The following is a 16,060-nucleotide window of genomic DNA, read 5'->3' on the forward strand; positions in this document are numbered from 1 at the left end:
ATGTTTAGATGGTGATTTTGATATATCATAGAGTAGCACAGCATCAAGGCTTATAAAGTTTAATGGGCACCATCGCAGCATCCTGTGTAAATCACTGTGTAATTAAAGTGTGAATCAACCTCTGCAATGTGCCCAGTGGTACTTCTGATAGCTGGCATCATACTGCAGAGCCATTCAAGCCTGGCAGCCACAGAGCTTGTTAAGAGGTTTATTTAAACATTCTGTAAAAGCATTAATAAGCCTGAAGGAGAGTGATCTTGTGTCATATTGTGGCTGTTTTCTGAGATAATGAGATTGAGATTATAGTTTCATGTAGCGATGGCAATTTTAAAAACAGAGACAAGTAGATAGAGGAAGGAAGAAGGGAATGCCGTCTGAATTAGGCAATAAACGCTTCAGCCTCTTGGCTTTATTTGCACCCAGGCTCTAGCTATTAGCGTGCTTCTTTAACTGTGTCATGCTGGGTGTGAGGAAGAGATTAACCGTCACCTGATTAACAACTGGGCTGATGGTGTAATCATTTATGGGACAGATGCCACTCAATGGAAGAGTGACTTTACTGTATCCTTCCTCACTGTCCACATTTTTATGTGGTGTTGGTTTACTGATTAACGAGGCAACTTAATTTTAACTGGGTTTGGAAAACAGACTGCAATGAAAAATAGTCTGACAGATTTTAATTGAGACTGTGGAGATGAGAGCAGCATCTATACAATCTGTTGGCTCATCTGTTCTATCAGAGACAGACGCTGTTAACATACAATACCATGTGGCTGGTATTTTAAGTAGAAGCCCAGACCTTGCCAGGTGTTCCTCAGCTGGGCGTTGAAGTGAGTCACTATACAAACTGTCTGCTATGTTGTCCAGGTGGTCAGGAGAGCGCTTCCTTTTAAGTGAGACCAGGCTCTGGAAGGTTAAACCTTCTCAAGTTCATTTAATATGTAGTTTGCATAGCAGCTCACAAAATATATGTGCATGTTTGAACACATTTTTTTTTGTACATTCTGTATGAACTTGATTATACCTCACAGTACATAGTTTCATCCATTCCTCACATCTAAAAATTAACATTTTTTTCACATCCGATGTACATGATGTGAATTATAGATCATATCATATTATATTGAATTTTGATTAGACTCAATGTGTCCTCTGATCGGCAGTCAGGTAGACTGAACACTTATTTATGCACCTTTTTCATTCGTTCCCTGAGAAGATCAATACCATTCTCATGTCTCTACGATAAATCTGAAGCTAGTTTAGCTGAGCCTAAAGACTGGAAACAGTGGGAAACAGTTGACCTGGCTCTGTCAGAAGATTAAAAATTACAATTACAAATTTACAATTTGAAAACGACATGTTCTAGTTTAACATGGAGGTTCTCGGCTCGGGCAGTCAGTTCCTGGCATCTCCGTTGGTTGCCGGCTTGTCCTTGGATGTAGCCAGGCTTGGTGTTTCCCTGGTTCCAGTCTTTTTGACATGTTAAGCTGGTGGCAACGGGCTGTAGCTTAACCTCTCATCGAACTGTAGACTTTATGATAGCACGAGTAGGGTGATTCATGTTCTATGAAGTTCAGTAATTGATAACCAGAGGCTTTAAAGAGGCCTTGAAGGGGCCACAAACACCCAGCGGTCAACAGGTCAGTTTAAAAGTAATTTTGTTTCTTCTTAATTAGTCTCAAACAGGCATGTGTTATGGGTCATCAGCTATAGAAAGTTCAGTTATAGTGTCATCCTTAAAAATGACAAGTTTTTGCAGAGGGAGAGGATAATGGTGCGGCCCTATAACCTCCTGTCACACACGGGTCAGTTCACAGGCCCTGAAGGGGCTTCAGGACAACTGAGAAAATCTATGTTTTTAACGGGGTCACACATTTTTAGGGAGATTTGAAACACTTGATTGATGTGACTTTGATCCTGACTGACAGCTTCAAGCTTGTTTGTGTCTTTCCACCATCGACAGAGGCGCCAAATTGTTACAACACAGCGGGCAGGGGGACAGGTGGGCTTCCCTCGAGATGTCCTTAGAGATCTGTAGCGTGATACGTTGTCAGTTTGTCAGGCTCCTGCAGCTGTAGTTCCGCAGACGAGGTAGGTCACTAATCTCCTAAATCCCCAGAAGGCCAGAGGAGAGTATCCAGGGTCTAGGGTCAGAGCACAAACCTTTCATCCAGGCCGAGGTGGCTGATGCAAAGAGCTAACCGTACTCTATTCCCCACTGTGCCAAGTAGGGTTACAGGGCTGCCAGCTGCTTCAGGTAAGCTTAGTCCGATTGTGTTCACCTTGCACTTGGCATCTCAGTTCCCATTTTTATGCAGACAATACCCAGGTTTACCTCAGCTATGACTCCAACAAATTCAATGAAATGGTTTCACTTATTAAGTGTCTCAAATATTGCGTTGGTTGTCGTCCACTATCGTACACTATACGGATTAAAACGATCACCTGGCCAATGGCCGTTACTGTCCCAAATGCCCTGTGTCCAGTCAGGCTAGTATTGTGACTGAACTCTTTAGTTCTCGCTTGGAAAGGATTAATGTTTTCTGCATCTGATTGTCTCCATTCCTAAACAGGATGCAGTGGGTTTTTTTGCGGCTTTACATTTCCTCGTCCACGCTTTGGCAAAATATGCCCTCATGTCGAAAACTGATGTGCAGACCCCTTCGGGAATGGCGCATATTCAACCCTCAATGAGACCTACTTACATAAGTTACCTGCTTGAACAAACAGACTCTGGAGGAGAAATTGCAAACTGGACCCAGTGCCCAAATAAATGTTTGCATGTGGTTCAGGGCCAAAGATCTTGAGCCACAAAACCAATCCACATCGCTCGTTAGGCTCAACACAGAACCTTTGTTCACTTGCTTTAAAAATGCATACTGAACCATTCATCTATTCTTTTCCTATGGGGTTTATTATGGGGTATTATGCAAAAAGCATTTCAGAAAAGTGCAGCCCCTTTCTCCTGGAAATAGCATATATAGTTTAATAGTTGCAGATAAGACCCGTAATACAAAGTGTTTATTTCCTGTGCTGAAGTTAACAGGACAGTTAAACCAAAGCTCTGTACCACCATGCACTTTTTAAAGTTTTTAAGTGATTATATTTTAAGTAGTAACCTCTACTGCTGCTGCAGGCTTGCCTTGTCAGTGCAGAAAACTGTTTTGGTGCAGAAGGAAGAGGAAAAACAGTCCAGGCTTTGTACCTGTGGTAAAATCACTGCATTAGCTGTGAGCTTCACTGAGGAACTTACGCAACCTTTGACTTACGAGGAGCATTTCACAAATCTCAGAGATATACCATGAATCTCTGGATCACACTGTCCGGGTCTTACCTCACATATAAAGTCTAATACTGATAACTCATCCAAATTATATCAGTGGACCCAGTAACTCAAAGGGATATAAACCTTCCTGTAGACTTTTTATGAGCATCTTCATGTGTGGTATTGATGTATCATGAAAAGTTGTCCTTTTGGTGAAATATTGACAAATGGGCCCACTTCTATGGACTAATATTACTCCTAAGAGATTCAATCCCTTTGAGAAGGAGGTGTGAACATGCTGTGGGCAGGCAGACGTGGTTTATAGGGTTTTGTTACTGGACCTGTGCCATCCTCACCTGTAAGCCAGCTGGATGTTGCTTTAAGTCAGTCGTCTTGCGTGCCTCGGTAGCTGAGTTACAGCACATTGCATTGTGGTTGAAACGATCAGCAGTTTAAAAACAATGTTTTCTAAAAAGAAGCAAAAATATCTTATTTTTTATTTGTTTAAAAAACAATGTCTACATCAAGTCATCTGATCTATTAACCCATATAAGTCCACCAGCCATCATAGAGGCAACAGATAAAAAAAGGCCAGATTTTGATGAACCTCTTTGAACAAACTTTGTCACAGATTCCCTTTTGACAACTGCAAGCCAAAATCTTGTTTCCTTAAATAGCTGTGAACTTAAAGGAAGTTTATTTATAACATTTACTGCTGTGAGGGACATACTCTCCCAATATCATGCACAGATTGACCCAAAAAATGACAGGCAAGCCATTTACCTCCGTACTGTGTGGAGCCTTCATACAAGCAGTCCCTGTGTCTCTCGTCTAGTGACAGGGAGAGAGAAAGTGTGTAGACCTTTTTGAGCAGATCCTGTATTGGTCTCTTGACCTGGTGTATGTCCTCTGTGAAGAGAGGCTTTGTTGCCCTCAGACAGCTCGTAGCCTTTAACACACACCTTCATAATAGTATCTGTGTCTGTGATTTTCCATTTGGAAAATTGTGAGCTTTTAACCTCACATCCCAGGCTTCGCTCTACACAGAGAGAGGGAGAGTAATCATCATAAGCCCTAATGATACAGTGGCCTACTGTGGCTGCACTGTGATCGCCAAGCTTCACACACACGTGCCAAAGCATACGGGCGAGAGTTGAGCTAATCTCGATGTCTTCCTGTAACGTGTTAACACCTGAGTATTGTACAGTGTGTAGTGTTTGTCACTCTGCTTTGCGCTCACGTTAGCAATGTAGAAATGTGTAAAGGTGCATAAAGATCTGGAAGGCTATGAACTCATTGCTCACACACTTGTCTCACGTCTGCTGTTGACAGTCAAAGACTTTTTGTTGTCCTTAGCACCTGCTGAATGCAGGTTCTCCTCTGGCCTTTGACCTGTTAGCTTAGCAGCAGTGTAATCTCAGTAGCAGCTGTTCTCCACTGTGAAGGCACGACCAGCGCTGCTCGCTTGCTGTCAGACAGTCTAATCCTCGCACTTTCACTGTAAGACGATGGCACTCCTAACTACTGTGGGTTGGGAAGATCATTCATGAAAAATAGGACTTTCCAATAGAAACAATAACACTTGTCGTGCAGGAAAGACTAGCACCCTATAGATGCAATATGTAAGAACTGGCCACCTGTTGAACTCCAGACAAATAGGATTGGCATAACACCAGAGTAGCTAACTGCTGTGAACCGTATTCTGTTAATGACTGTATCTACTGTTAGCTTGGTAGCTCAGTTAGCCATGCAGCTAGTCAGAGAGTTGGTGTTTTCAGGCCTTGGGTTAGCTGGTTAGCATGCTAACTTCAGTAGATATCTTTACAACACAATATTTGACATCTTTGACATTAAGATGAGATTAAAACTGTTACTTCTTCACATACTTCCACTAATTGTTGTTCATTGTTGAATGTTTTCAATTATTACATATTGTACCTTTAACTATTGGACATGCGCGAATACATTGTGCTGTGAGATTTCTGCTCGATGCCTCCCACAACCATTATCACATTATCCACTATAACCAGAAAGACTCTGAGGCATCAGAAAACCTCCCTGTCTCTCTCTGAGCTGCATACACAGGGATCACTGCGGGGCTGAAGCTGTGTCATGTGGCGTCTCTGGGTGAAGGCAGGAACGAGCGATGACTGGGTTCAGTGTTTGCAGCTGGACGGGTGACAGTTGGGGTCAGAGGTTCACTTTCGCCTCAGCTCTGTCACTCTCTCCAGACTGGCTTTCAGAGGCTCAAAGAAAGGGTTTGATGAGGAGGACTCGGAAGCGCCGAGGCATCTGGCAGCAGCAGCAGCAGACTTTCCCTCCACATCCTGAGGGCCAGCAGAGCTGCTCTGTGGCAGCCAGAGGAGGGAAACAAGGTGCACACTGTGACATAAACACAGACCGAGGGGGGCGGTTCAGGTTACCCCTTCGGTAGGTGTTTGCCACAGAGACGCTCACTGTGAAGAGGAGAAGGGTGGAGGAGGGGAGATGTGGCGCAGTTGTAAGTTTACACTGAACAAAAGGATTTCAATCAATAAAATTGGACCAGCATGTGTCAGCGAAACCCCCAAAGTCTCCTCTAATAAACTGCTTGTCTCTGACTGTAATACAGTAAATCATGTGGGAGGGTTCCACACACTCACACAGTGCCACATATTCTCACAATGACATCAGAGCACAGTCAATTTGTCAGTGAACACATTAGCTCATACATATACTTCTGGCCTCATTTGATAAATGTGCTTTACATTTAGCGAAGTATAGTCACAATGGCATAACCTTTTGTAAATGGAAGTGATTAGTGGAAACTGGAACATGTCTCTGGAGAGGAGGGGAGGGTTCATAGTCCTGGGTGCAGAAAGTACAAAGGGATGTTTTTGAATGGTAAGGATGACGTAAATTGTTGCCAGACCCTATACAGTACATCTGGTTCAACAACGCTGTTACACAATACCTCCATATTTAGACAATCGAAAGCGACGAGACATTTCCCCATGTTGTTCTGTAGGGCCTGTACTTGAACGAAAAGTATTACTGAGGTTTGGGAGAGACATTTTGCAGAAGATTGATAATGCAATCATGTTTGTGCATTAAATATGAACTTACAGCCAGCAGCCAATAAGCTTAGCTTAGCATGAGTGGAAACAGCTAGTCTGGCTTTGTTTAAACAAATAACAAAACCTACCTACCAGTGCCTGAAACGTTCACTCATAGAGAGCTGCAGGGATGACGTTTTTTTGTAGGCTAACCTGGAAGTTAGCATCGCCCTGGTTCCCTCGACAAAAAGCCTCTGGGACTTCTGAAATTGTATTTTGGAACTATTGCCGACTATAAGCTCTGTGGCAAACACACGTTAATGATAATAGAAGTAAAAAACTAACGTTAGGATAAAAATGTACTACACTGAGGTTGCATGACATGTCTGTAGTCTCATGTAGCCACTTGTTGGCGACCACCTTTTTTGAGATACGTAAACACTTTATAATTTGAGTGTCATAGTTTATGGGGAGCAACAGGCTACTCCAGTGACTTTGTCGAGTCTTAACACAGATGCAGCAGTTGCTTGTAAGCTAATTTTTGTTTACCTTCGGACAAAGCTAGGCTAGCTGCTCTCGCCTCTTTGTGAGTCTTTGTGCTAAGCTGGTAGCTAACTGCTGCTGGTTGTAGCTTCAAAAGCATACTATCTATCTAGTCATAGCATCTATTAAAATAATTTAAGTAACCCAAGTCGGCCTTTCAACACTCAATTAGCTGCAAATAAGATGAGCTAAGCTAAGCTAAAGCAAATTTGGACATTTCACATGCCACAAATGATTGATGAACGATTTAGCTGTAAAGAATGATTTGTTAATGTTTTCTCTTTACTTCAAGATCCCCAGAATCTTACAAATGGGTTTGGCTGCAAACTGTATACTGTAGACTATAACTTTAATTAATTTGCTGTGTTGATGTCTTGCTGGAACAGTTCAACATCCAACTTTCTTGCTGGCTGCTAAACAGGATTGCATTCACGTAAAATATTATTGGAAAACCACAGCGGGGAAAGAAAATGACACAAATAACAGCAATTGCAGAGGAGGCAGGTTAAAATTTGATATATAGCACAGTGTTGGTGTAGGTCTGACTCTGCTGAGGTTCCTGTGTGAGATACGTAGCACAATCAGACTTATTAGTTTAAGATAAATGAAACCTCTCCAAAAAAAAATTCCATTAGTGGACTATAGCTGACTAGACATTTCCTTGTTGGCTAGGAATTTAACCCAAAATCTCTATCTGCTTAGTTGTTAAGAAATAAATAGGATTACAGGTGAAATCATTTGGACAGTGAGTGGTGAGGTATTAGTGACTGCATCTAAGCTGGATTTAACATGAACTCACCAGTCATCCCTACTGGTGTATCACAGTAGTGTCTACTGAAAGCAGAAGAGAGCAGAGCTACTGTGGAGGACAGCCAGGATTCATGCCGTGGAGTAGAAACTTAGGCCATGGAAATAACACTAAAGACTTTTCCTATGAAGGTAGTGAACATACCATGGAGGAATAATAACCTCAGTACTCTGCATACAGACCCTCCTCTGTCTGAACAAGGAGAGACCATTATTGGAGCCTACCTGTTAGTGCTGGGTAAGTCAGCCATCATATCCTCCACTATAATATAATTTGCAGTGTAAAGTTTAATTTTGTATATTCCGTATGCTTTGGGGTAGAAATACTGTATTAATCTTAATTTTAGGAGCAATGGCTATTTTACAGAGAACTTCCAAAGTCATCCCAGTTAACTATTGTTCATTGTACTGACAAACACCCCTGATTAATGTCTGTGAAATGGCACATATGAACTACTGACAAAAGTTTCAAACTTATTCTGACTTCCATCACTCTGCAGTGCAAAAAGTAAAATGTGTCTTGTCCTTGAAATGCCTTTGGCTGAACACTAGCTTGGAAGAGTCACACATTAATTAAATGTCAACAACTGTTGTTACTCTTGTTTCCAAAGGCCAGTCAACCACTGACACAGACACTTTGTGTTGGTGGCACTGTTTGTCTGTTGGTCCATGTCATCTAATGTAGTCGAAGGACCTCTTGTGTAACAGAGAGCGATAAAAAGAAAGGGGACTTTATCTACTAAAATATCTCAACACTTCACTTCCCCTGTTCTGCCTGCTCGTCTCTGTTCTATTGTAATTAAGTTTTACTTGGTAGTTTAGCAGCCAACACAATGATAGAGGTCAGGAATTAGGAACAGTATGATGCAACACATTATAACACTTTGCTCTGCTCTACTTTACTCACTGTCATCCTCTCTGCTCTGCCACACTACTTTACTGTGTGCTATTACGCTGAACTCTACTGCACTGCACTCTACTATACTCCACTCTATTGTACTACTATTATGTACTATACCCACTCTATTATAGTCTACTCTATACTTTATTACTACTAAATACTATACTATACTATACTATACTATTCAAGAGTATACTGTACAATGCTATACTATGCTATTCTATGCTATGCTTTACTATACTTTTCTGTACTATACAACCCTCTGCTATAATATGCTACTGTATACTATATTATACTATACTATACTGTATGAGACCACACTATATGTTACTATGTTGTTGCTATGCTATGCTATACTACACTAGATTACACTATGCTATGCTGTACAATACTATAGGCTACTACACTATTCCTTTACTCTACTATAATATGATATGCAACACTACACTACATTTTTCTATGATATACTAAACTTTAAAATCATGTGTTTTACTTTACCACAATCAACTGTACCCTTTTCTCCTCTCCTCTCCTCTCCTCTCCTCTCCTCTCCTCTCCTCTCCTCTCCTCTCCTCTCCTCTCCTATACTATACTATACTATACTATACTAAACACAACTTTACTGTGTTCTATTCTTCTCTACTCTCCCCTACTTCATTTTACTTCATACTATACTGCACTATACTACACTTTAGTATATTATACTATATTATACCAAAGAAATATGTGGTTCACAGTGTGAACATGTGTTTTCATTTTTGTAGGATGGCTGTCCTGGTTTGGAAACAGTTTAGTGATGTTTGTCCTGTACAGACAGCGGGCCTCGCTTCAGGCAACAGATTTCCTCACTTTAAATCTTGCCATCTCTGATGCCAGCATCTCCGTATTTGGCTACTCCAGAGGGATCCTAGAAATATTTAATATCTTCAAGGATGATGGATATTTGATCACTTGGATCTGGACATGCCAGGTAAAAGCCACAAGAAGACAATATGTGATGTAAGCGTAACATTTAAAGGAGTCATTTGTTTACATATTAATACTACTGTATACATCCTATCAAATTTCACATTTATGATAAGTTGAATCCCAGACGAGCTGTTTAAAACAACCTTAATGTGATGACCGTGCAGTTTGAAAAAAACAAAAACATGTATGCATCTGTTCTCTTTGCCAATCCCAATTAATGAAGTACATTAAAGGAATCTGTGGAAGTAAACCTACTACTTACAGTAAAGTGAGTATGCGTGTTAGTGTGTGTGTACGTGCAAGGGATTATGCTAGTAGCCATGTGGGCTGGAGGTTAAATCTGTAATAAGATTACCACTGTGGAGGCCTTTAAATGGGGGAAACTCTTCCAGCAGCGTGGCACCTGTCAACAACCAGACCGGAAACAAATAAGAGCTGCAGGGAGGACATTTGCTGCTTAATTTAACCACACACAGCACACTTTTATGTTGCTAAATATTGACGAGTTATTTACATTCAAATAAAAGATGAGTTGCTGTGTGTAATTTCAAAGATGTTCTGTTCATTACTATGTTTTTCTCCCCCCACAGCCTGAGCTTGAAATGAAATAGTTGTCATACTTGAGCTTGGAATTCATCCAGAGTATTTTTCTTGCTCAAGGCTAGCTGTGGTGGAAATCGTGATATCCATGCTGCAGTGAGTGAACGAAAACAAGCTGGTGTAACCAGAACACTTTCAGTTTCACAAGCGTAAACCCCAAAATCTGAGCGGTAAATAGAGGTCTGCTGCTCTCAGGCTTCAGTGCAGCCACTGAGATGACCTCATCTCTCAGATATCCAATCTCAGGTTTTCAGGTGGAGGAGAAATATTGGGATAGCAGTACGCCCCTCTCATGTCACCTTCCCCAGAGACAGGTGGGCTCAGAGAGGCAGCGTCAGGAGTAAATCAGGGAAAAGTAAGAAGTGACAGAAATAGAGGAGGGAAGGAGCAGGAGGGTGAAGGAGACAGGCATGTGAGAAGCATTAGCAGATTACTGCATGGAACATGATGGGACATGAACAGTTGCAAGCTGGGCCAGATCTCTGTGTTTTGCACCTATGGAGCAGGATATCAATGAATATTATGGAGCCTTATGGAGACCTTTGATGTTGCAAAGGGGAACGCAGAGAAAGGATTGTCAAAGCAGTGTGTTAATGAATCTAAATGCTCGTTTATGATCCAAAATTCAAAACATCTTTAATTTGAAATGAAGACAGAGGCAGAGGTGAAACACTGATGAGCTGTCGGGATCAATTTCAAGATGCCATTGCCTTACTACACCTGGTTATAAATCTTAAAGGCGCAGTAGACTGAATTATAATTATCCTGGTCTAGACTTACTGTCCAGTAACCTGCTGAATGTGAGGGCGAAAGAAAACGTGATGACTGACAGTAATAGGATTTGGACTAAGGAAGATCACGAAAGTAATCGGAGCAGAGACCTTAACTGATCCATGTCACCTGGAAGTCGCCCAGCAGGGAGCCGGGTGTCGCGCAGTAGGAGCCAGACTGAAACACAGCAGCATAATTCCCTTTAACAAGAGCGGTGATTAAAAGATCATCTCCCCAAACAATAGACTGAATGCTAAAAAGCTTCCTGGCTTAATTCATTTGGCAGTCACTGAACATTTTCTCCACCAGATTTTCGTGAAAATCAAGTTAAATCTATCAACAGCTTTAATTAACAGTTTCCGTTTTAATTTCCCAATGCTGATCCTGCCAGTTAAAGAGCCTGTAGCCCACATCAGAAGAACTGCCTTGGGTCTGGAGCATATTGGCAAAAGAGGCAGGAAGAGCTCTTCAGATGCAGCGTCTCTATCTGATAAAGTTTAAAGCAAAACAAACTCAACAGACAAACGTCTGGAACAATTAGGCAGGCAATGGATCAACGCCCCGAGGCTTCAATGACAACTCAAAGACATTTTAAAGATGTGATGTCATGATCAACCCACTCCCTTTGTTTTCTTCCAGGTAGATGGTTTCTTCACCTTACTCTTTGGCCTTGCAAGCATCAACACCTTGACTGTGATCAGTGTCACCAGATACATCAAGGGATGCCACCCAAACAAAGGTCAGATTTAACCTCCTTTAAGTGAGAGAACAGCAAGGAAAGAGTCTCTGCCTGCCTCGCATTCCAGCAGTTCTTATCTGAAAGAAAAGTGGGTTTTTCAGTGCTAATGAAACCTTATTACCAACTTCAGCTATGGAAATTACCACCACTTTTCTCAAACAATTTCAGTTACATTACGCCAACATGTCATTAAGTTTATTTGAGGTGACATTTTCTATTTTCGAGTGTGACTGATGCTGAAGAATGTCTTAATTATACGGAAATTAGGCCGTGCCTCTGTTGTCGGCATGAGGCAAGAGTTTTAACTGTGTTTGTGGTTGAACATAAAACACGAGCAATATAAACCTGTGCATTTTTTTACATTGGTGGTTGAACTATGAACATCGGTGGTACATGTGGGATGTTGTCAACTGTATCATGTTCCTGAATACAGCTGCAATTCCCGCAAATGGCAACAGATGCCGATCTGAATTACAAAATCAGCAACATGCAACATGAGTTTAGGTCCTAATTAATTGGATTGAGGCTGGTAAAAAAAAAATCACAGTAATATATTGTGTTTCTACTGTAACCCGGACACAATTTCACAGTATCGTGATCACATTATGATACTGTAATAAACATCTGGTTATTGTAAATATTCAAATTTACAATAAGTTTATAGTGATATTACAGCAATGTACCATGTTTTTTCTGTTAACCCAACCATATTGTTCGTTAGCATGTTAGCCTGTCAGCATTTTAGTCCATTAACTGTCTACCCGTTAGCATGTTAGCATGTGTAACTTGTTGGACTACTTGTAGGCCTGTTACCCTGTTGTTAGCATATAAGCCTGTTAGCAAGTTTTTAGCCTTTTGGCATGTTATTATGTGTACCTTGTTGTAAAACTAAAATATTTTATTGCTCAATTACTGTATGGTGCTGTACCCTAATTACAGTATTTCCTTGTAATGTACCATTTTTATATATAAAATGTATATATATAATATCCCAAATAATTACCCATCATGCATTACAAAAGCATATTACAGTAGTTTACTGTCAGAATTTACTGTGGAAACCTAGTGTTTGTTAACAGTGTTAACAAACTTGTGCAGGATTCAAACCAACAATATACAGTGATGCAACCTAACAAAGCTGAGTAACCGATAGCAACAGTTGCACTGTACGCTGCCAGTCCTCTCTCACAAAATCTACTGCACTTATCGTATGGTATATTGACTTAATATATGTGAGCGCTTCTCATAAAGTAGGGCATCCTGATTGATTTTCTTTCTTCCCCTGCGTACAAAGCTATGTGTACTTTGTCAACAGAGGTTCTTTTCAGCTGCAGATGTTTGCAAAGGCTGTTGATATAAGAAAAGACCTCATTGTTCAATAAATGTCACATTCATAACAAGTCAAGAATGCCGCATCTTTACAAGCCTCTCACTTTTTCTGTCCTGTGTGTGCCAAAGTCATAACATCTAACCTTTTCTCACTGCGAACAATCTGTTCTATAACTTGGGAATATCATGTTTTATTCATGTTACATTTTCTTGTTTTTTGCAGCCTACTGTATCAGCATGAACACCATTGCCATAGCACTCATCTGCATTTGGACTGGAGCGACGTTTTGGTCCGGGGCTCCGCTGCTGGGCTGGGGCAGCTACACAGGTCTGTTCTCAGACACCAACCCAACATGAAAATGTATCTTAAAAGCCTTGATCTAAACTCTGTGTCTTATGTGCTTCAGATCGAGGTTATGGCACCTGTGAGGTGGACTGGTCCAAAGCCAATTACTCCACCATCCACAAGTCCTACATCATCTCTATCCTCATCTTCTGCTTTTTCATCCCTGTGATGATCATGCTGTTCTCCTACGTCTCCATCATCAACACAGTGAAAAACACTAACGCCATGTCAGCTGATGGCTTCCTCACCATCCGTCAGAGGAAGGTGGAGAGAGATGTCACGAGGGTAGGCAAAAAGAAAAAAGTTTGTTTCTGAGGTTTTTATCGGAAAAGACTTGATTTGAGACGTAAAATGAGACTCTATAAAGCTCTACTTAAAAGAACACGCTCTGTAATAAACCTCCTCTCACGTTATTCCACTCCTGACAATTGTTACCTCATGTTCCTCTCTAGATTTCCATTGTGATCTGCACGGCTTTCATCTTGGCCTGGTCGCCATATGCAGTGGTATCTATGTGGTCAGCCTGGGGCTTTCACGTGCCAAGCACAACCAGCATCATCACCCGCCTCTTTGCCAAGTCCGCCAGCTTCTACAACCCGCTCATCTACTTCGGCATGAGCTCCAAGTTTCGCAAGGACGTGTCTGTGCTGCTGCCGTGCGCCCAGGAGCGCAGGGAGGTGGTGCGTCTGCAACACTTTAAAAACATCAAACCCAAGGCAGAAGCCACGCCCCCACCTGCGTCACTTCCTGAGCAGAAGCTGGCGGCGAAATACGCCGCAGGAGAGCTGAACCAAGCCAATCCTGACAGTGACTCAGGGGTCAACAGCCCTCCTCAGACTCCTCCACTCGACACGCAGGAGGTGTTTCACATTAACCTGCCTTCCCACATTGAAACATCAGAGTACTGGTGTGACAGGCTCTGACGAACTTTCTCGAATACTTGAATTACAAGGGGAGATTGAAAGTATTTTTGTTTTGTTTTTTGGTATTGAACTGTATGTATAAGTAATGTTAATAAATTATTTTCTGAATCTTAGGTGGGAGTTCAAACCTGTTTCCAGTCTTTATTTTTTTTAACAGATAATGCTTTATGATATGTGATTATTGTTTTAAGGCATTGTGAATATTTATGATTGCTTAAAGGTGCTATATGTAGTTTTGGGGAAGAAATTTAAATCTGAAGAGAAAAATCCTCAATGATTGATTTTAATGACTGAATAAACTGATTAAACAAACTGTCTTCAAAAGTGTCTTTGTTTATTCAATTAGGAAAATAAATATTCATGTGTTTATCTTATTACTTTATTAATATTGTAAATATAAACATTTGGTGTTTAAATTTCTTTAGAAAAACTACATAGTGCACCTTTAAAGGTATAGGCACACAACGCATTGTAAGTATATCTTTAATGCATTATAGACATTGGAGTCAAAATGAGTCATGATTTCTGCTATAGCACACAATGAATATTCATGAGTGCTTATAACTAAGATCATACAGTGCTGTAGTTGCATTATAATGCATTGTAAGTATGTTAACAATGTGTTATAATGCATTATAGACTGGGCTTCATAGAAAGTGTTACCAGTATCAAACAGCAACATACAGTGTGGAGCATCCATAACAGATTGGCCTGAATCTGCTCATAATATGTCCAGCTAATGAAATGTGCAGTCTGTAATGTAGCGAGAGAAAGAGATGCACGATAACATCTGGAAACACTCAACTGTCCTCAAGTAAAGCATCCAATGGCACAAAATTCTGCTATTTCCCTACGCTGCCCTCAGGGGCACTCAGATCTCCTATTTATACCAGCAGACCACACTCAAGAAATGTGTCACCTCACATCTCCATTCACTGAGGCATCATCATGTCAATCAACCAAACTCAGGTGGGAGCAAAGGCTTTCATGAAAGGACGCAGGGTGGCTCTATTTGTACAGAGCAGTGAAAACTCTTTTGGTTCATGGGTGTGGTGAATTAGCACAAGTTTCACACTAATGTCACTGTTGAAAGAGAAATGAGCAACCCTGAAATTGCTCCTTTTTTACTATATCAAAGGGCATTTATCTACTTGAGCCTAGAAGGTTTAATCTTAAAAAAAAGGTTCCCGAGGTGGTGGTTTCTGCAAAGACCATAATCACACGCACAATGAGCTCTTTTACAGCAGCCCTTAAGACCTCTAAATCAAAATGGCAATCAGCGTCAGCATAACCATCCATGTAGTGCATAATAGCAGCAGCTTGTGTGCCAATCTGCATAAACCAACACAGTCTCTCCTTGTTGGAGTAGTTGAAGTTGACATATGACTGTGTTTGTGAGGAGCTGTGGGGGCGCACATGTACTGTAAACCACAACAGCAGACACACACACACCACAAAGTGAGATGTGACTCGAAGTGTCTGCTTCTCAAAGAGGTGATGTTTGGTTTATTTGTTGGAGGAGGAGTGGTTGCCCTGGTGTTTGCGCTTAAATTCTCAGTCAGATGACGAGATGAAAGAAGATAATCTGAGTCATAGCTCCGTTTTCTTCCCTTACAGAGAAAAATGCCAGTGCTAAACAAATCCTCTCCTCGGGCATGTCAAAACTATGAATAATGTGTTCTTCTGTTCTAAAAAACAAACACATACACAAACAAACAAAAGGATGCTTGCCAGATCTCTGCATCCTCTCCTGATGGCCCCGGGTTACAGATCTCCTTCTGCCTGGGTGAAGCGCTCAAGTGCCTGAAGTGGGATGGGCAAAGAGGGGAAAC

General features: G+C 41.2%; 1 protein-coding gene across 1 annotated transcript; it reads left to right on the forward strand.

Moving 5' to 3' along the window:
• Positions 1–7,749: 7,749 nt before the first annotated feature.
• Positions 7,750–14,228, forward strand: LOC141009859 (opsin-5-like). The gene is made up of 6 exons (XM_073482587.1): positions 7,750–7,888; positions 9,316–9,521; positions 11,531–11,630; positions 13,183–13,287; positions 13,367–13,590; positions 13,758–14,228. The coding sequence occupies exons 1-6, from the start codon at positions 7,750–7,752 to the stop codon at positions 14,226–14,228; spliced, it is 1,245 nt and encodes a 414-aa protein (XP_073338688.1).
• The last annotated feature ends 1,832 nt before the right edge of the window (positions 14,229–16,060 follow it).

The sequence above is a fragment of the Pagrus major genome, chromosome 15 (assembly GCF_040436345.1).
Source record: "Pagrus major chromosome 15, Pma_NU_1.0".
NCBI lineage: Eukaryota > Metazoa > Chordata > Actinopteri > Spariformes > Sparidae > Pagrus > Pagrus major.